The 22,701-nt window shown below is 42.2% G+C and overlaps 1 protein-coding gene across 1 annotated transcript; it reads right to left on the bottom strand.

The window, feature by feature from the left end:
* Window positions 1–773: 773 nt before the first annotated feature.
* Window positions 774–22,226, bottom strand: DCSTAMP (dendrocyte expressed seven transmembrane protein). Its single transcript, XM_032786442.2, has 4 exons — window positions 22,177–22,226; window positions 7,486–8,539; window positions 2,396–2,725; window positions 774–1,654 (listed from the first exon to the last, which is right to left on the bottom strand). The coding sequence occupies exons 2-4, from the start codon at window positions 8,536–8,538 to the stop codon at window positions 1,571–1,573; spliced, it is 1,467 nt and encodes a 488-aa protein (XP_032642333.1). The 5' UTR covers window position 8,539; window positions 22,177–22,226; the 3' UTR covers window positions 774–1,570.
* Window positions 22,227–22,701: the final 475 nt, after the last annotated feature.

Genomic DNA, 22,701 nt, shown 5'->3' with positions numbered 1-22,701 from the left:
AAAAGAGAAAAGAGACTATGAATCTGTGGGTAGGGAGAATGAGGGCAGATGGAGGTGAGACAGATCTCAGAAGGAACTGAGGTGCAGGGGAGAAATGCAATTGGCTGGGCAAAGACAATTGGGCAAGGCACCCGAAAGGGTGTAGGAGGGAGACTGAGATTGTATGAGGCGGCCAAGGAGTGAGATTAGGATTGGGAGCCAATGGGGTAGAGGGAGACAGATCAGACAAGGAACTTGTAAGGAGGCACTGGGACTGGCTGAACAAGGAAACTGGGCATGGGATGAGAAACCTGGGAATGGAGGTTGGCACTGAGTAGGCAAAGAGAATGGGACTGGGGCAAGGAGTCAAGAGTAGGTCAGAGACAGAACTAGGCAAAGGACAGGTTGGAGGGTATGGGACAGGAGAGGTCAATCTTGAGGCAAATGAGCAGAGATTCTCTGTCCCCATTTGAGCACATTCTACTCCAGGACCTGGAATGGACCCCAAGATTCTTTGAGTCTCACCACTCTTCTACTATCAGTAAAGTTCTGGCAAAGTGTATGTCTCATTCCCCTCTAGTGCTTGTCCACATAGAGGATAACAACCTACTTCTGTTGTCAGTTACTCTATTAGTTCAAGTGTCAGAGATCTGTGTGATAGATCTAAAGATTCTCACCTTCCAGATGAACAATGTGGGTATCGACAAGCTGACACATGATGGAATTTGTTTTTACAGTTTATTTTTTAAAAATCTAGGAAATTACAAAAAAATAAAACAAAACAAAACCCCTATGTTCACAGAACATTATTAATATTGCAAGAAGAAAGTTAGGAAATGCCAGAATCAAGATTGTTCAGGCAAATTTATATTACCGTAATCTTATATATGACCAGTGTAGTTCCCTGAAATTGTTTGGAGAGAATAAGTTAGTTCAAGAGAAAACAAGGACACAGAAGGCCTGATTTTCCAGTGCCTTGCACTTTGTGGCATTTATGTATGTGTAAAATGAGTCCAGAGTTGTTGTCAGATGCTCTTGGTTCAGAATAGTAGCATCTTGCTCTCACTTCACATATGTGTAAGGTCACCAGTTCAGCAGGATACTTGAAAATATGTTAGGCTCAGTGATTTCAATGGGCCAGCTCATGCTTAAAGCTGGATTGGAGACTAAGAACCTGATTCCTATTTTGCAGTAGAGCCACTTTACACACTGTGGTGCTACTGTAAAATAGGTAGGAGCAAATGTAAATTACAGAGTAATGCTGCCACAACAATGTATGGGGGCCTTACCAGGAATGGGAATCAGGCCCTAAATGTCTGCACAAGGTGCAAGGCAGTGCAGAATCAGAGTTGAAATGGATTAAATAATAGGATCAAATATTATTACAGTTTCCCAAATTTTACCAAAATACTGCAGGCTGCTATTTTTTGACATCTATTTTTACTTATTTAAAATGTATATATAACATGCAAATTAACTCGCAGCACTTTATGGAAATATTTTTAAAAAGCAAGAGCAATACAGGTGCAATATATGGGGACCTGTTAACCCAAAGAACTGTGAACGTATCCAAAATGTTACTTGGCCTTTTTCAAACATTGTTGATGTTTATCATGCCTTTTTCTTTCTTCCTGACCATTCCCATTGCCTTGAATACTGGGAACCAGAAATGGAACTGAGAAGACAGAAAAGGTGGGTTAGTGACATGTTACCACTGAGTACCAGTCCTTCACAGACCCTGCCATCCAGCATTTTAAATGCCAAGAGCTATTTTTTGCATAGAAATCCATTACAACACATATATGTAGGTAGTTCATTGTTTTTTGGACATGAAAATAAAAAGTTCTTCTCGCTATATGCTATTTGCAGTATCCATCCAACTGCGTTTTACACACAGAACTGCATTAACCATAGTGCAAATTGATCTGCTAGAAACTGAACATTGTTAACAGTAAGAAGCTGATTATTAATACCAGTTATTTCATGTTTGGATCATGAGAACACCATTTATTAAGTAGGCACTTTCCACACATATATGAAGACACAGGGCCAGTGCATGATTATCTGGCCTGTTTAGGTGTGCCTGTGTTCTAATATAGTTCATGTGTTGTGTGGATAGGAAAACATGGTGATAGAACTGCAACTTACCTCTGGCCCCAATTCAGGAAAACACTTAAGCATGTACTAAAATCCATTTCTATTCAGGAAAGTATATTAGCATATGCTTAAAGTTACGCTAATGTTTAAGTATTTTCCTGAACTGGGGCCTTTATGATCAAGCAGACCAAAACCCTGAATTCAGCTACACCTGGACTTTGGAAAAGTTCTGATCTACATCTGAATCTGAACTGTGCAGTTATTCTGAGAGAGAGCGTAAGAGAGAGAGAGCTTTTTTTCCATAGTGTTCATGGCTTACCTTTGTAGCAAATGAATTCCATTTCCTTTTTACATTTTCTTGTGAAATCTTTGATCTTTTTCTCAGTATTTTTTCATGCAGATAATGTATCCGTTCCATCTCTATGTTGGGATAAAATGAAGTTGACACAAGTATTTTAAGTTGCGTCAGGATGGTGGAGAATAACGCAAATATTATTAGACAAAAGATGATGCATCCAAGCTGAGGCCATGTTGAGGAAAGCGAAAACTCTGGTTTAGGGAGGCATTCATGCTTAAATAGAGAAGAGTTAAAGGAAACATTTGTTGTCTTGTGCTCTCCTTTGTTGAAAATAAACATGTTTTCATTTTTCTGTATGGGGGAAAAAGCTGGTTTTAGTTCCAATTAATTTCTTTTAAAATAGTTATTGCATTTCATACTCAGCTGTGCAGAGTGATCTGTATTAGACATGATGATCTAGCCCATTCCTGTCAATGAAGGATTGTTCATAACAATATGTTTACTTGTGAACTCCCCAGTTGTGTGTGAAATGTGCCAAATGATAGGATTTGCACCAAGTCTCTTTGGAGTCTCTTAGTCTAAGTGGTCAAACTGTCAGGAACTTTTCCTTGATGATATTGTCCCTCTCCTTAATTTTATCCTTTTCCTACTGTAAACCATGTCAATTATTCCTCTCTTGTGTTTACACCCTTCAGATATTTGTAGACGAGTCTCTGTTTACCTTTCAGTTAGGCAAGAGCTAATTACACTCTCCTTTAGTCCATCTTTACAGAGGTGTAAATGAAAGTGGTATTTTGCTGCTTGATCTTTCCTCATAATTTACTCTTTCTGCCCCCATCCCTCACCCAGTAACTTTTGTTGCTTTTTTCTGATCTCTTTGATATGTCTGATGATTAACAGCTAAAGAGGGGGTGAGGGAAATTTATTCACAAAGGTACTGTGTAAATGAGCCAGTGGATAAGAGAAGAAGGACCACAGAAGATATTCAGTATGAAACACAGATACAAAAAATGGAGCCAGATTGTGCCTGTCTTTATCAGGATTAGAGTGCTCAAGAGGTTGCAGGCTTCATTCTGCTTGACTAGTCTTTGGCCTCTATTTCTGAGACTGACCACTATGGGGCCAATTGTGGTGACGATAGGGTGGGGGTTATTTGTGTGGATACCCGCCTACAGGGTATTAGAACCACTCCATAGGATCCAAATTCCATAGACTTCAAGGACGTTGAAATAAAGGTTTGAACTTTGCAGCCTGGGCTCCAATCTACTAGGAATTGTACTCATTTCCCACACAGCAGAAAACTGAGCAGTAATCAGAAGGCTACATTGTTCAGTCAAATCCATCTCTATGTGAGCAGACAGTTCTCTGCAGAGCACAATTTGGATTATCCATGAATTATCCTGTTTGTATACTACTGCCCTCTATTACAGAGACTCAGTACTGCTCATTTGTCCAGTGCAGGTAGAACTGATCACAAGTCAGAATCTCCATCCCATGAAATTCTAGTATTTTGACAATTGCTTATGTCCAAGCTCAAATATTGAGTGTTTGGGGGAAATGAAAAGTCCTGAATGAAATGTAGAAACATTTTGCTTTTGCTCAGTGAACTGCATTCCTTCACCTGAGCTGCCCCACTGCCTCAAAGAAGTTGCAACTCTGGTGCCTCAAATTCCCATTCTCATCTTTGGGTCAGGCCCCCCCTCAGTCAGATTACATCCCCCATGATGCACTGTGATCAGGGGATTCCCATTATATCCCACAATGGTCCACCCAGAGGGGAAACTGCAATGTATCATGTATGTTATCTGGACAGGGAGTTCACCAAATAGGGAAAAATGAGGACAAGAAGCCAGCAAACTACAAGTTCCATGAGAGACTGCAGCAGTACAAGTAGATTTGATTAGACAAACCGAAATGTTTCAATTGGGGAAAAAACCCAATCCAAAACATTTTGTTTCAATTTTCCCACAGAAATCTTTGATTGTGCAGAAACCACGTTTTCCATAGGAAAAACATTTTGTTTGAAAATCCTTGACCAGCTGCAGTTACAAGTCTTAAAAAGTGAATAGCTCTCTGCCTTTGGAGAGGAAGGAGCAAGGGTTGGATTAAGGCAATTGCCTCTTAGTAGCCCCTTTCCCTTGCAACCCCATCCACATCCACTCCTGTAACAAGGTGGGGGGAAAGAAAGAAGCACAGAGCCTGCTGCTTATAGTAGGGTGGAAGTGGAGATAAGCACACTCATAGATGCCACTGCTTGGGAAAGTAAGAAGGGTGTGAGAGGGCCATAAAGTGCACTGATTGGGAAGGCTGAGGGACCATTATCCACAGAAAGACCACTACTCAGGAGCGTGGTGGACCAGCATCTTCATGAAACCCACTTCATTGGGATTTCCTCTCGCCCTTCCTACGGAACCTATTGCTGTGCTGGGGAATGTTCCCCCAACAGTCCTCTGTGTGAGTGGGGGCTGCCACCTACAAAGGGATCTGGGTGTGGGAACTTCCCTGTAAAGCCTTCTGCTCAGAGCCGAGAGCATCCCTCTTTCCAAAGCGTACCATGTTTAGTGCTCAGAATTTGCAGAGGCAGGAAGTCTGTCGCTTTGAAGAAGGGGGATCTGAGGCTGTGTCCCATGCTTTCTGTGAAGACCAGAGTGGTCATGATGTGCAGTAGAGCTGCCATATTTCGTTCCATTATACTGTTTATGCTAACATACTTTCAGAAGCTTTGCAAATTGATTTCAAGGCCTATATATGAGAATCCTTTGCAGTAGTCACTGGCTAGGGAATAAAAGAGCAGTAACTGGGGGTGAAAACTGAACTCAGTTTTTCTCCATAGCATTGTAGAACACCCTCAGAAATATGAGAGGCAGTGGATTTGAATTTTAGTATACTCTGGGTTTTTAAGGTGAGCGTCTTATATCCTTCCCTTTTGAAGATGGGCCATCAATTTAATTTTATATATTGAAATGATTAAAATATGTGACACATATGAGAGAAAGAAAAAAAATGTCTTGGCAGATAAAATATTAAGTAATTTTAAATCCCTTTCTGTTTGTTGTAACTTGAAGCAAAATAGATAATTATTTCCCTCATTTTAAGAACCCTCCTCTTCAGAACACCTGAGATTTTTATAATTGCTTCTTGTATAAATTAACTAATTTTTGGGGGGGAGGGGGGCAGGATTAGTGTTAGCACATTTAACCCCAAGAGGAAGTAAGAAGAATTGTACCTGCTGAGCAGCAAGAAATTAACACTAGAGGAATGGACATGTGCTACACTGTACGCACAGTTAAACATCTTGAAATCCCTTTGAAACTTCTTGTGTACTTTATGTAAGGTTTTTAGGCCCTACTCCTGCAAGCCACCCTGGGTGGGCAGACCTCCTGTGCCTTTGCAGGCCCCATTGATGTCTATGTGACTTCACCCATGAAGCAGCTTGCAGGATCACAAACTTTGTTTGCAAGTATAAGAATGTGAGGGTAAAATGTTGATTATTCCCTCCCTGTGGCATTCCATTGTGAGATCCACTTAGGGTGACCAGATGTCCTGATTTAATAGGGGCAGTCCTGATTTTTGAGGCTTTTTCTTATATATACACCTATTACCCCCCACCCCCTGTCCCAATTTTTCACGCTTGTTATCTGGTCATCTTAGATCCACTGTAGGTATTTAGAATGCAAATTACTAGAAAATGCATAGAACATTTAGGTGGAATCCTCTTCCTAGCACACAAGCTTTCAATGCCTGTTAGTCAGCTTGGGTGGCTGATGATGCTGTTGTTATGGGTAAAGCAGCCCAGAATAAAGAGTATAAATTGTTAAAATGGCCTCCAGTACAAAAAGTATTGCATATAGAGAGCAGGAATCCTTGTGTACTTAAAAGGAAATGAAGCTATTCATAAAGAGGAATTAAACACTAGAGCTTTCTTCTGAGATATATTTTCCATCTGTTGTCTTCCTCTGGGATAAACCAAGGGCGTTACCATTTTGTGTCAGAGTACTGGTTCCTGTTTAAAATATTCTGATTTCAATCCTTCCCTAAGCAATCTTTCACTAATGTCACACTCCCAAGATTTCATATTTAAACACTATGTGAAGCTTCAGGGTAACTTGTTGCCAAAAAGTTTATGGTGATTGGGCTCAAGTGGCACAAATTTATGAAGGGGAAGCTGTTGCGAACAGAAACCACAGGGAGGCTGGAAGTTCCTTATGGAGGACGTGACCTGGAACTTACTTTGTGTAAGGGTCCAACTAGAATAAAGTTGCCACCCCACCTGTTTACCTGACTGATTTTGTTTGGGGCACCCTACTTTGGCCTACTGCAAGTTGCAGGGTGGTTCTTTTAGATGGGAGCCATTTCTATGTTATAAATTCTTTAAATAAAATGTAGTCACAGAGATCTTCTTCCTCACTCAGGAGCAGATCCAAGATGGAGACTGCATGAAATACATGCATAAGTGTCACTGTGCAATATACTTGAGGAACACAGTGGGGCTGGTAAAAGTTTTAACATTTGCTCCTGGGTGATTCAGTATTCTGCTAAATGGTGAAATCTTTAAACAACTCAGCTGCACACAGAGACATCTCTTCTGTCACTTTCATGGTGATATCATTTACTATAAAAGTGGTGACCTACAGAGACATTATCACTAATAGGCTTCCAGGATTATGCTCTTGGGAGCAAAGGACAGATTGTTTCAAGCAGAAGGACCTCTCTTTGGAACTCCATACACCAGAGAGCATCTTGTTAGAATGCAATGCAAAATTTGTCTCTTTGTGTGGATCTTCCCCACAATACATCAACATACAGAATGGCTGGTGAAATTGTCCCTTCTACTACATATCTTCCCCTAGAAATATGAAACCAAAGAAAGAGCAGAGAATTGTCTGGTCCCATACAGCAACATTACTTGAAGCATTGCACAGACACTATGGTAATGACCCTACTAGAAATACATGAATACATGAATGGATGGGTAATGGTGACATCTCTGGAATGAAAAAGTCAAGGGAAGTACCTACGGGCCTGATCGAGCATCCACTGAAGTCAAGAGGAATTTTTCTATACTAAAACTTATCAGGAGCAATATATTGTATTATAGGTAAGGTACTTACTTGGTACTTGACTTTCAAATTAACCTCTAGCTCTGGTAATGCTTGGAGATGCTTGCTCACTGACAAAATTAGCCAGTAAAGCAAATAATCTACTGTTGAAAACAGAACCCAGATGCAAAGATTAGTAAATACAGGGATTAGAATGCGTCCTATGCTTTTCCTTTCCTTGTGTGTAAGGCAGAGGGATGGGACTATCACATACTTTTTTCTTTCTTTTTTATTGAGTGGAAGGACACAGGCCTTTCGTTGCTGCCTTTGGTGCTCATCAAATTCAATGAACTGTTTTGTAATGTAAATATTCTTAAACTTCACACTATGAGTGCCCAAGAATTTTCTTAAGAAAAGGTATGTGCCAAGAGGAACTAGAAGAATTCCTATTATAGGCAACAACCCCTGGTTTATATAGGGCGGTATAGAAGATATATCTTTAGTAACACTCAGGATTTCTTGTTTTGTGTTGTTTAACTTCATTTTCAAATCTTCATCTGAAATTAAGTAAGAGACATTGAATTTGTCACTCAGCGATGCTACTTCTTCCACTGGGATACTTAAATGTTTAGTCTCATTATAAATCCACTGAATTATTTTCATATAGTCTTTTATAAAGGAAAATTGCTCAACCTCTAGATTGCAAGCTATACTGTCTGCCAATATCTTTAGGTTGTGAAAAATACTTTGGATGTTGCCAGCTACCACGACACCAGTCCCAGCAGCAATAAGTGCATTTCTACCTTCACGCAAGCTGCAAGAAAGAACAAACAGTGTGCCAAAGCAGCGCATGTGCTTGGAGGAACACAACCCAGTAGACAGGCCAATCCAGGTGGACCCAGAAATTGCTAAGGAAACCAAAGGGTAGTGTGCTAGAAAGGAATTCAAGCCAAGAAATAAGAAGCTGCTAATGATGAAGCTAACAGTAGAGCAAACTGCAAAAAGCTGCAACAGATTCTTCCAGCCAGGCTTCCTCTCTGATACAAAAAGTCCCCAAATGTATTGAGTTATTGAGGCAAAAATTCTCATTTTCTTCTGAAGGTTTGTAATCCACTGATGGCTCATACTAGAAATAAAGGAAAACAAAACATGCCATTAGTCACAGTTAGCTGCAGTCTATTGGTAATATGCTTTCAACTGACTGACAAACAACTTTTCGGATTACAAAATCTGCAGGGGGCTGGGGGAGAGAATGGGGCAGCCAGAGAGGACTCTGAACCAGAAGAACCATCTCTATGGTGCAAAAGGATAGCTCCATCTGTATGTCCATTCAGTCCTTCACCACTCACCAACTGTATTGGCAAAGTGGCTGAACCAAAAGATACGTAAGCATTTTTCAAAATATTTGTGTCCTTTTTCTTAAATTGTATATATAAAGATTTAGTGTTTGACTTTATATATATTCATTTTGGGCTAGACTGAATCCTCATGCTACAGGGTAGTGCATGAGAGTAAGCCCCACCCTTCTCGTCAAACACACACATACTCCCCTGCACAGTTATGTTAGCTTTGCCAGAAGCTGCGAGCAGAAGATGCATTCCCAGTACTTCCCATTGTGACAGGTATTTCCCTACATCCCCCCTGAATTTTCCCAACACCCCTCCTCCCAAGTTTTATAAACTAGTTACATGCAGTGTTGCCAATTTAGTGATTGTTTGGACATTTGAATTGAAATTGAAACATTAATAAACACTTTAAAAGCATATACAGTGTATGATAAAATACGTGTCTGAAAAGTATAATAGATTTGAAAAGTATGAACATAGATTAGCTTCCTTATGCAGCTGTTGTTTTTTTATGACAATGTCAGTGCATTCATTTCGGTGATATTGGCCAACCTAATCATTTCAAATTATGATCTGTAAGAAAAGTCTAAATGAGCTCTCCCTGACAGCTGGCGATGAAGTGGTGGCTGGGGGGAAAGGTTTCAGGACCAGATTGTATTTAGATTCACATGTAATCTACCTAGGTATCCAGCAAACAGGGCTGTGTTGCCCAAGTGATAGATTTTGGCTGGGGTTGGGTTACATATCACTTGAATGCGGGGGTGGCGGGGAGAATGAAATGTTGTTATTCTTATTGTATAAGTAAAGGGCAGTAGAACTGTACTTAGCCTGTGTTGATTGAGGGTATCAAGAGAGAGGGTGGGGACAGGTGTTTTGCTTGATGGTCTGCCTAAGTCAGAAGTACTATTTGACCTGCCCCTCTCCACTGTTTAAAGACAGAGCTGATTAGGCTCCATGTTAGTCTCTTGTTTTGTTAAGTGACCACTACAGCTGAAATCACTGATAATCAGATCTAAGTGCTTAGACCTCCTGTGGGACAGTGTTTCTGTGGAAGAGACAGCCCAGTCTGCACTAGCAGAGAGGTTCTCCTACTGAGAGCTCAGCTGAAATCACTGAGAGCTGTGTGGAACCTCGAGAGATCAACTCGCAGAGGTTACAGTGGCAGGTGGCAGCAGAAGGTCATGGCGCAGGGCCATTGACAACAGAGCGGTGGAGTGAATAGCGGCACAATGAACAACAGTGGCCAGAGCAAACAGTGAGCAGCTGGAGGAATGAGCAAGGTACCTTCTTGCCCCCCACCTGGGAGGTGAACTCATGTGAAAGCACCTCTGAACTCTGAGTCTCCACTGACCAAAGACAACACCGGTGAGTGTTAATGAGGTTGTTAAGAATGCTGGAAAAACAACATAGTTCATGCGAACAAACATAGCTGTGGCATCATACTTTCTATTTAAGCAAGAGATACCACACACTGCAAACTGGAGGCCAATGTTAAGTGCATTGTCACTTGTTTACCCTGAAGTTGAACACTGGTTCCGAACAAGACCAGCAAATGCTCACTATCTTTCTGCAAGAAACTCAACTGACTGACTAGAAGCATGTGGTGCAACAGTGAAAGACTCAACAGTTAAAAAAGTGAACTCCTCTCTCACTACATTCAAAAAATTTGCATACATGGCTGATGAATGCACCAATGCAAATGGGCAAGTATTAAGTCACTGTATACGTTATCTTGATGTCAGTGGTAGGTCAATAGATGCGTTTCTAGATGTTCAAGTTATAGAAGACACATCGGCTGCATCTGTGACAACCCACATCTTAGAAGAGTTAGACTATTGTAGACTATCAGGGTTGGAAGGGACCTCAGGAGGCCATCTAGTCCAACCACCTGCTCAGTGCAGGACCAATCCCCCACTAAATCCCCAAATGGCCCCCCCCAAGGGTTGAGATCACAACCCTGGATTTAGCAGGCCAATGCTCAAACCACTGAGCTATCCCTTGTTAAATGTTTGTAAATTGGACGCCAAACAGATGGCTGCTTGTGCATTTGATGGTGCTGCAAACTTCTCTGGAAGACATGGTGGAGTACAAGCTTTGCTCAGAGAAAAGTGTAACCCTAATCTCTCCTATACACACTGCAGAGGCCATCTTCTCCAACTAGCACTAGTACGAGCTGCAGACTCTTCAAAAGACATTAAAAGTCCATAAATTTAATCTCTTCATTTTGTTCTTTTTTCAGCAAAAGTCCAAAAAGACTGAATATCTTGGAAAATATATAGAAGATACTCTGGGACTAAAGTTCAAATTAGTCCAACCTGGGAAAACCCTCTGGCTTTCTCATGAGCGATCCTTGGCTGTTGTCTTAAAATTACTCTAGCTGTTATTTCTGGCTTTGGAAAGTATCTACCAAGATGGGATGGCTCTAAGTAGTGAGGCTGGTGGATTACTTTTGCTACTAAGTTCAGAGAAGACTATTGCTATTCTCTCTCTTGTAAGTCTTCTGTTGAAACCACTTGGGTCACTAAACAATGCCATCCAGGCACCTGCTACAACAGTAGTAGATCTTTGTTCAGCAATAGAAGCTACATTTGGGTCAATCAGAGAGCCATCCATTGAAAAAGTACTGAAAGAAGCAAAGACTTCAGTCCAGAAGTTGACTAATGAAGGCATTTATATTGAATCCTTAAATGAAGAGGACAAGAAGTGTTTAAGACATCTGAAAAAGTACACAGACTTGATTCTTAAAAATCTACAACAGCAACTTCTAGATTCTACTCAGCCTCTACGCAGCTTTTACAGATCCCTGTCCTATAAAACACAGACAGTTAAGTGGAGTGAAGCACTACTAGCAATGGGCTGCCATGTGCTCAGGACAGAATAGAGAATTTGAACACAGAGTGGAGTATCATACAATGAATGAATGGAGATTTGACTTCAACTTCTATTTTATCACCACTAGTGGCTCAACCAGATCTTTAGGCTTTGTTTCCTGGGATGAAAGAAGAAGGAATTCATCTCTTGCTACTCCCAGTCACAACAGTTACAGCTGAGTGTTCTTTTTCATCACTGAATAGAATTTAATGTTCTGAAAGAAGTCACCTTCTGCCTAATCATGTGAACAAACTAATGAGCATATCAGTTGAAGGAATGGAAGTTCCGGACACACGAGAAGCCACCAAAGATGAATGCATTGCATTCAAGAAGTTCATTAACAGAGTTGTGCAAAATTATAACAAGAAACCAAGAAGGATGTAGACATAGTGCTTCACAGAAAGCTTGAGTAGCCAACTTTAATTTGTGTGATGATTTTAAAACATGAGTTAAATCTAATAAAATGGTCATGAAACATTTTTCAGTTTTTACTATGGTGTCATACAACTCACCTTCACCCTCACGGTCTCACCCCTCATCAGCCCTGAGGTTCTCCCGCTGTAAATTCAAACACCTTCCCCCCAATTTCAATTCCTGGGGAAAACACTGCATTGTGAGCAACTGAGTGGGTTCATCCCCTTCCTCAGTGCACCAGCCAATGGAACTGTCTAGGTGGGGGTGAGGGAGTGTGCTGTCTTCTGAAACGGGATGTAGCAAAGTACTTCTTCCCCCTGCCCTGGAGGAAGAACCATACCATCTCCCAGGGCAACACAACTACATATTGCCTTTAATACATACAGTGAGGGTTAACATTTCAGGTTCCCAAAAAGAGGACACTGCCAGAGGGAGAAGAGCTGCAGGGAAAGGGGAGGGGTTATTTGGGGGGGAGAAAGAGGGGAGGGGGAGCTAGATGGGGTACTTGTGGAGGGGGTACTCACTGGAGGTGGGGGACAGTGTTGCTTCCTGTCGAGGTGGCAGGATGGCTGGTGCAAGCCCAGGATGCAGCAACAGCTGTCAGTCAACACTTCCCTTTGGGGCTCCTGACCTAGGGCTGGAAGCTGGGGCCTGTGTGGGAGGGATTCAGCAGTTGTGGCTTGCAGAGGAATGGACCAATCAGCTGTGGATGCAGGGGAGAGATCAATTGGGAAGCAAACCAATCGGAGTATTTTCTGAGCTGCAGCTTGCCTGCTCTGCAAAAACCTGGACATTGCATGTTATTTGAGAAATCCTTCCAGACAGAGAAAGGGAAAAGAGGCAGTGTCAAGGAAAACCTGGACATGTGGTAACTCTATAACCTGAAAGACCTACTCTTGCCCTCTATAACCTTATTTCCTATGTGCCACTGTGTGTGAATGTATGTATGTGTTTAAATTAGAGCATTCTTGTGAAATTAAATCACAATTCAACATTTGCTAGATAATAATATATTTCCTGGAACCACATCTTTTTTTCCCTTCATTTTTTACAATATGTTTTTTATAGTGAGATTTCTCCAAAAATACAGGATGAATTTATACCCATATTAAAGTTTTAAATATTATGATGTCAGATACCAATTAAATAAGATAAACTATTGCAATTTTGGCCTGTAATAGGAAGCTGTTGTCTTTACAAAAAACATTTGAAGATATTACACTGGGTTTTCTTTCGCCTGAACACAGCAGGTTACCAGTAATTAGGCTAATAGTTCATACAAATACAGTATTTCACTAACACTTGAGTATATGAATTCACTGAAGCATTCCCTGTATTGCATGTCTCTTCCTCTCCTTGTTGTTACTTGTTTGGTTTTAGCAGTAGCAGGTTTGCATATGATACAAGTTTAAAGTAAGAGAGGAGCAAGTTGTGTAGTGGTTAGAGCAGGGGCCTGATTCCAGCTATGTTCTAGTCTGAGACTGCTTTGTTCCATTCTCCACTCTGTCATTGCCTCATTGTGGCTTGGCCATTCAGGTGTGGAGCATAACCTAATGGCTGCTTTGTGCTCTCAGTGCTCATTGACTTTCAATGGGAATTTAGGGTGCACAACAGCTCTTTGGAAATGCGGAACCCCTACCAGTATCGGGCTTGGAGAAGTCATTTAATCTCAGTTCCTGAGTTTACTCAGCTGTAAAATGAGTGCAGTAGGAGTTGGTAGTTATAATGCTAGACACATCAGAGGAAAGTTATAATTAATGTTTGTAAAGTATTCTGGGACCTTCAGATAGAAGGTGTCATGTTAGGCTTCAGATAAGTGACTCAGGGATAGAACTGAGAAGGGAACATAGAAGAAACCAAATTCTTACCCTAGCCACTAGGAAACATGTTCCTTCCTATCTAATCTATCGTGAGCATTCTCATCTCTTTATGTATTGTCTGTATTGCTGTGTGGGTTAGTACACACAGACAAAGTCCTTAGAATGAGTACATGAGCTCAGTCACAGAAGAACATGTGTTTATTATTGGAAAAGGGGACAGAATCACACCCTGTTGCCGCAAAATTCCTCTCAGTGTTACTCCATGAATCAGGGTTCCTTCCAGATGGAAGGAGCCACAGCCTTTAGGGGCTGTCTATGGATGTGACGCACATGCATAGACCCAGCCAGCACAGTAACTCTGTTACAGTCAGTGGTGAGCCAGAGCCAGTTCGCACTGGTGCAGGTGAACCGGTTGTTAAATTTTGAAGCAGTTTTAGAACCAGTTGTTAACCTGCTTCCCTGTGAGGGGGCGCTGCGGCTTTGATGGGTTCCGGCCAGGAAGTGATGTAATTACATATTTGGCTACCAGGGGCACTGCGCTGTGGGAGCCATGTGGGCTGGCAGCTGGCCCTGGGTATGGATCCTTTTGCTGCTGCTGCTCCCACAACCCCTGGCCCTAGGGCTCCTGCTGCTGCCTGGTGGGTCCCCGGCTGCTCTGCTGGGCCTGGGCTGTGTCCTGCTGCTTGGGCTGCTCCGAGCCGCTCTCCCCATGAGTACACACCACCCTGCCTGCAGACAGCCCCTGTCTCCATCCCATGCCACACCCCCTGCCCTGCCCTCAGCCAACCCCTGCCACATACCCTGCCCTGCCCTCAGCCAACTCCTGCCGCACTCCCTGCCCTGCCCACAGCCAGCCCCTGCTGCATCGCCTGCTCTGCCATCAGCCAGCCCCTGCTGCACCCCCTACCCTGCCCGCAGCCAGCCCCTGCCACACCTCCCTGCCTGAAGCCAGCCAGCCCCACTCTCCTCTGTCTCCAGCCAACCCCTGGTGCATCTCCCTGTGGCCCTGCCCAAAGCCAGCCAGCCTCTGCCCTGCCTCCAGCCAGCCCCACATCTCCTGCCTCCAGCTAGCCCTGTCCCATGCCCCACGTCCACTGGTGCCCTGAAGTTCCCAGGGCAGTAACCCTGCACACCTGCTTCAATAAGGGGGGAAGGGAGCAGCTGGGACCCACACATGTGCACACTCTAGTGTGACCAGACAGCAAGTATGAAAAATTGGGACAGGGGTGTGGGTAATAGGAGCATATATAAGAAAACGACTCAAAAATTGGGACTGTCTCTATAAAATCGGAACATCTGGTCATCCTAGCACACCCCCAGGGAGTGGCGGGGACCCACACATGTGAACCGGAGCTCATTTCTAGTTCAGGCCCATCTTTTTAAAATAGAACTTTAGGTGGGGTTAACATACATGTCAGGCTTTTTGGCTCTTAAAAATTTTAAAAATTTCTCCCAGGAAAATATGGATGTATGGAACCCTATTGGTACAAAAAATATATATTGTGGCACATCCCTTATATCAGAACTTTGTATCGGGAACCGGCTGTTAAGATTTTGGCAGCTCATCACTGGTTACAGTATGTGGTCTAGTTCAGCATTTCTCAGATCCGGCCACCAGGGGCTTTTCTTGTGGCCACAGCCGCCTGGACTGTGATGAGGAGGGAGGGCTCCCTCCCCGTGCCCCTCCCTTTTGCACCTGGATGCACTGCCTTGATGTTGGCTGCTAGGGCTACCATCAGGGATTGGATCTTGCCCCCCTCTGGAGTCACCTGGGCCTCAACACTGGACAACCAGGCAGCCAGTGAGTTTCCTGCCTTCCCAGGGGCAGTGGGGCTCAGGCTTTGGGCTTCAGCCCTGGGTTGGTTGGGTGGCAGGCTCTGGACGTGGGGCTTCGGGCTCCAGCCCTGGACTCTGGCTGCACGACAGCAGGTCCTAGACTCAGGCCACATGGCTTCAGGCTCCATTCCTGGGCCCCGCCCTCCAGCTGCAAGACTTCAGGCTCTAGCAGCAGGGCCTCAGGCTCCAGCCCCTTGCTACTCCGTCAGCCCCCATCTCCCCTGGCCCCCACTGTCTCCCCTGACCCTCCATTCAGGGCTTAATTTGTCCCCAGGCTTCCCAGGGCTGAGTAAGACTGCTGTGAAAAGTGATACGTGTATGTTTGTTAATATCACTTTTCACAGCAGACTTACTTGCTAACAATAAATAAATACATCTCAAAATCATTGTAATTTGTGCATATTTATTTGGTTTTCCTAAAGCTAATTAAGTATTTTATGAAAAAGTGTGAGTGTGGCCACCAGCAAGAGTTGGTGGCCATATTCCAAGGCCACCAAAAATGTTGGTAGCTGGCACAGGTAAGGGATTACTTATGTATTATTATTGTAGCAGGATTTTGTAAATGGATTATTATAGTTTCACCTAATAGGGAAACCTTTAATCTACACATGAAAACAAATACACGTATTAAAGTTTTAATAGTAGGCATGTGAACGGTGGCAGGACAGAGGTGGATCAGCAGAGGGCCAGGGATCAGAGGAATTGCAGCTATGCAGGTACTTTAGTCTTTTGCCTCAGCAAAGGGAGTGGGTCCAGGACTGTGGAAGCTACTCCACCTATTAGGCTGGTGTAGCATCTAAAGGGCAGCACAGATTTCACCCCACAGCTTCTGTGGGAGGATTCCTGCCTTTCTTGCCCATATTACAATACTCCAGTCCCCAAATGAGTTACGTTAAATAGATCTGGTATTCAATTTTTTTCAGTCTCAGAGATCTTCTATGAAACTCCTAAGGTACTTTGGGCTGTAGTCCTCTGTGAAGGTACAAGGATTTTTTAAGCTCTGCTAAGGAAGCAGGCAAATCTTATAAACTGTGAAAACCAAATTTCTGCAAACCAGATCAAGGAGACTGCAAGCTCTGATGGTGAAGCTTTGGTAAGTTCTATGGGTCAGATCCTCAGTTGGTGAAAATTGTCATAGCTCCACAATGGAATCAAGCACGGAACTGGAGGGCCACAATAAAGATATGACTGAGGGTCTGACCCAGGACACTGAAAAGATCTGGATTTCTGTTCTTTAATGAATAATTGTATAAATCAAATGCAGATTTTTTTATCATTAATGTTACATTAAGACAAGCACTCAAATGAGAGATAATCACAGATTATAAGGCTGATTTCTCTTGCATCATCCCTTTAACACAAGCATATTTTCTATTCCTCTTCTCCTTGTTATACAGATACTTCAGTGCATTATTGTTTGTTAATGATTATACTCCCGTAAAATATGTAGGCTGTGATACATGGCCGGGGAATCAGCATACAACACAGAAAAGATTGCCCGGATCTAAGATAGCTTTTGAAATTAGGGAGATGAAAGAGAGAGAAATACCAAAGCAAGACTTTGGACACAAGAAAAGCATTAGAGCCAGGATGGTGGATATTTGACATCCATGAAATATGCATACACTCTGAAAACAACCTTGAATGTTTTAATTCCAGGAAGAATGGGTTGTTGTTATGAGTTACAAAATTGGCATGTGTTTGCATATCACTTTGCTACAGTTTAGCAAATACGGGGCCAGATTGTCCCTAGTCTTTGTGTTGATACACAGTGTGGAGTTCACAAGGGGCTATTAGTGATCCGAGTCCCATGGCCCCTGTGATAAATGAAGTGAGTGTCTGCAAGGGGGCGGGGGAAGAAGCTCTCTTTTATGAACACCCAACCAGCCAGTTAGCTGTAAAATCCCCTCTTGGTGTCAGTTCTCTGCTTGCTTTACCTGTAAAGAGTTAACAAGCCCACAGGTAAAAGATCAGGAGTGGGCACCTGACCAAAAGAGCCAATGGGAAGGCTAGAACTTTTAAAATTGAGAAAGAAACTTTCTCTTTGTCTGTTGTTCTCTGGAGAAGGAGATAGAGAGAAGCAATGCTATAAGCAGGAATTCTGTGTAAGACTTGAACCAGGTATAAAAATTCATCTTCCATACCTAGAAGAAATCATTGGACTGGGCATGTTTAGATTAGGTTTATTTCTTTGTTTTGGCTTGTGGATCTCCTCTGTGCTAACCCCACCTGCTTTTGTTTGCTTGTAACCTTTAAGCTAACCCCAAGAAAGCTATTTTAGGTGCTTAATTTTTGGAATTGCTCTTTTAAAATCTAGCAAAAGCCTAAGTTCCAGATGTATTTTCCTCCTTTATGTTTTTATTAAAATTTACCTTAAGAACAGGATTGGATTTTTGGTGTCCTAAGAGGTTTGTGCATGTTGTTTGATTAGCTGGTAGTAATGGCTAATTTCCTTTGTTTTCTTTCTCAGCGCTTCCCGGGGAGGGGTGTGTGAAAGGGCTTGAGAGTACCCCACAGGGAAGAATGCCCGAGTATGCCTTCCTGGGTCTAATGGGGGGCATGCATTTGGGTGGTGACAGCCAAGCCAAGGTCAGAGAAAAGCTGTAACCTTGGGAGTTTACTACAAGCCTGGAGTGGCCAGTATTAATTTTTAAATTCCTTGCAGGCCCTCATCTTCTGTACTCAAAGTGACAGAGTGGGGATGCAGCCTTGGCAGCCCCATTTTCCTTCTGTAGTCACCAAGGGCAGTCAGTACTGTGCCTGTGTTTGGGAGTGCTCGGAAAACGATTGAGCACAATCCTGTCCCCAGTCCCTCCAGCTCCACCTCACAACCTACTCAGAACAGTGCCAAAATCACACCATCTAAATCACTGATTGCAACTCACCTGCTCAGCAGCTGTTTGTTTTATTCCCCCACCACCCAATTTTTAAATATAAAATGTCATCACCTGAGTATAGCAGGATCACTGTACAGGGTGAACACTGGGGACTTTCTTTAAAAAAAAAAAAAAAAAAAAGCCTTGAAAGCCAAAAATTCTTTGGAGTTGCATCAGCTACTCGCTCTTTTAAACAGCTGATCGTCCTTGGGGCTAGAAATTAACACCCTGGTTCAGAATTAGAAACAGATCTGTGTGAAATGGTTCAGCTAAAAATCATGCATCAGTCCTTAAAACAAGTGGTAAATTCTGAGAGCTTTCTGGAACTTCTAATATGGAAAAAGTAAATCAGTGAAGCTATGCTGAAGTATGGCTACGTTGCGTTTTAGTAGGAGGGAAAAGAACAACCCCTCTATATCTACTGTATTATAAAGGCAAAGTGCCCTCCAGCAAAGAGTCTCATCCTTTTGTGTCTGTTGCCTAGTTTTGGAGCATTTTGCCCGTCAGAGACCCTGCCCTTTCATTTTTACAAGTCCTGTGTCTTCCTTTTAACAATGCAGCCTGGTTATCCTTGTATTCTCCAGCATACACAGATTACCATTATACATGACAAAAAGAGAAATCAGTCTGGGAAAGCAATTTCCTCCCCCTAGATTCCTATTTTTTGTCGGCATCTATATATTATACTATTGAGGGAAGGTGGATCCTAGTGATCTGAGCAAAAGATGGGAGCCAGAGATTGCTGAGTTCTACTCCTGGTGCTGGCCTGATTCTTCCTGTGTCCTCAGGCAAGTCACTCAATCTCTGCCTCAGTTTCTCCACCTGTAATTTAGCTATTTAAAACAGGAATCCTCATAATCATCTACTTTGCTGGGTACTGTAAGGATTAATTATGAGAGTGATGCCAGTGGCATTTAATGTTTGTCATGTTTTGATGATGTAAGGATTACAGACTGGAAGAGCTAAGAACTAGTATTTAATCTCATTTTTAAATGAAAGACAAGAATATTGGCAAAGGGCTTTTAGCCCAGATTGTAGTCTTCAGACACTGTTCATTGTTGTTGAAGCGGGATGAAGAACAACTGCATTGTACCAGAAGTTCCTGGAGAACGTCATCTCACTCAGCCACAATCCCTCTGCTAGAAAGGGAGTTCTGTCACCCTTTTAGAGCACATGCTCTCTACACACCTTGTTCCAGCCCGCCCCCCCTCGCCCCCCACTGTCGGGTATGGAAGAACTTGGGCAATAAGCATTCTTTTTTGGGGGAGTCTAGCATTATACCAGCCTCTGCTCCCCAGCTCACTGTAGTTGTTGCCTCTGTGGGATCACAGGTGGGGGAGGTTGCTTCTTGTACCCTCTCCCAATCTCTTGTTCATCAATAATATAGCCATTCCTTTATATCTCACATTCATATTCTAGCACTAAAATCAAAGACAAGACATATCAGTGGTGCCGAAGGGAAAGGAGACCAACACGGGGACATTTCTGAAAATATCTCTATATGTTGTGGACTGCTACATTATATAATGTAATGAGAGCTATACTACTGATATACAGCTTCACTACCCTCATCCAAATTCTTTATTGACTTTTTTTAAAATGACTTTCACCTTGGAAGGAGCATACAAAATTCTGTCTCATAAAAATGAGAGAATTAATGGAATTTGCCAGCTAATATCAACTAGCTTCCACAAAATATTTTGACTTGTCAGTACCAATTCTAAATCAAACCACTAGACAATATAAACATGGCTCATTTGAAAGCCATGATTGAATATTGTAAAGGCATACAGTCAAATACTGAAGTCCTTACTCCATTTTGACACAGTCTTTGCTTGGGGAAGGACTCAAATGTTGCCTAGTCCATACACAAGTTGTCGGGTGGGGGTGAGGGTACTTGCATAATCACAGTCTGCTTCATGACTATATAAAAGTCAAGCATAGTTTGACCACAAGTGGCCCCATTATTTCAACAGCTACTTGAAGGGAAAAGATTACTCATAAGGAAAAGGGTGGCATTACGAAACCATTCCCCAGACAATACACAGTGTTTTTATACAAAGCAAAAGTTGTATTAATGGCTGCATTTTACGTTGTGATTTTATCTCATGCATTATACTTGTGCTTTGCATGCTGTTTAATTTGTTCTTTAAAATCCACAGAATACATAAAAGTAGGAAAAACAAAATCACATCTGAGTTTCAAAATATTCCCCTCCCATCTCTCCACCCCGTTTCAGCCGTCAGGGTTACTATTGAGACTTAGAGTAGTTATTTCACCTTTTTAGAAGTACCAGGAAATGCTAAGAGGGTTTTATGAAGAGAAAAAAATAAATGTAGAAAAGTTGCTTAAAACTTCTGTTTGCTTGGTAAGTGCGGGGCATTCAGCACAGAAATTAGAGCCTGGCCTAGAAGCCCACAGAAGTCAATGGAAAGACTCTTAGGGTATGTTTGCACAGCAATAAAATAACCACAGCTGGCCCATGTCGGCTGACTTGGGCTGTGGGACTATAAAATTGCAGTGTCGACGTTTAGGCTCAGGCTGGTCCTGGACTCCAGCCTGAGCTTGAATGACAACACTGCAATTTTATAGCCCTGCAGCCCCACGAGCCCAAGTCAGCTGATACAGGCCAGCCATTGGTGTTTCATTGCAATGTAGACATACCCTTACTGACTTCAGTCAGGCCCTTGGTGTTTAATGGAAAGTTCGTATATTTAAATTGTATTTAGAGAGGGGAGCGAAGGCAACAAACACACATATCAATTACAATGCATAATGTTACATACATGAATGTGTAACTAAAACACAAACATACAGCAATACAAAGAAAATGAGGTACAATAAGTATCCATACACAGACAAAAACAAAGATGCATCTAAACACAGCACATTCTTAATAAGAACCAAAGGACAATAGACCACCTTTGAGGTATATGACTCAGTAAAGATAATAAATAGTGCAAGGTGGAATGGATTTATTTTATTCTTTAGGTTAGTAAGTTTCTCCATTGTAAACACATCCAGTACTGAGCCAGATGCTTACAGAAGACACATAGTGATTATGCCATGGGGCAGCAATAGTAAGTCTTGCAGCTACTAAAAGAAAATGGAGGAAGGAATAAATTTTTCTAATAGGAACATTGCTATCAACGCCCCACAATGTTATGGACACAGGCCCCGATGCTGCAGACCTTTAAAAACATGCTTAACTTCAAGCACAAATGTAATTTTTTGTATGTTCGCAGCCATAGTTAATTGTGTGGGAAATCCCAAATGTAACTTGTATTTAGATTAGTTCCCCAAATATTTGTCTGAATGTACAATCGAACCACTTATGTTCTGGAAAGAGCCCAGAGCTGAATTTCAGTGCCATCATTTAGGATCAGCGCTTCAGCTGGTGTGATTTGTTGTAGCTTCACTAACTTTACCGGAGCTAACGTAATTTACACCGGCTGAGGAGCTGGTCCTTAAAGTGAATGCTTAGTCCTGGAATATTAATTTAATTTTTAACAGTGTAAAATCAGTACTTAATAGTTACAAACAGTTAACTGATTTTCCACTTCAAGCCCTTTTAGAATAGAATCCTAAAGATTTACTTACATGTTCTTCCGTAAAGCACATGGGTTGCTGTACTTCTTGATTTTGGTGAGAAGCAGGGACTGGAGCTAATAAAAAGTTTCACATGAGCCACTTGTCCCTCTACTCCCTTGCTGAGTCAGGCACACCACAGTTGTGAAATTATTTTGGTTTTGACAAAGATAAATGAGGATGTAACTCATGCACAAAACTGAAATAATGTATAATTTGTAAGTGCCATTTTTTTCCTAAAACTTTCCTCCTGTCAGAGTAACAGAGATCAGCAAATGAGATTTAGGGACAGACTTGGATACCTTTAACTTAGGTTGGAGAGTGTTTTACTCCACAAGTGCTCCCACTGAAATCTATATAAGCAGTTCTGGAATAAGGTGCTGCTCACCGTCAGTAAGGGTTTTGGAACTTAGCTCTTACGAAATACATAAGGAATTCTACCAAGATCATACACCCTCAGACAATTCTTGAATTATGTAAAATGTAGAAGTGGGTGGTCCTTAAGCTTAAAATAGGGCTTTTGTATGAACTTTTAAC

Source organism: Chelonoidis abingdonii, chromosome 2, assembly GCF_003597395.2.
Source record: "Chelonoidis abingdonii isolate Lonesome George chromosome 2, CheloAbing_2.0, whole genome shotgun sequence".
NCBI lineage: Eukaryota > Metazoa > Chordata > Testudines > Testudinidae > Chelonoidis > Chelonoidis abingdonii.
This window is presented reverse-complemented; position numbering and strand designations above follow the sequence as displayed.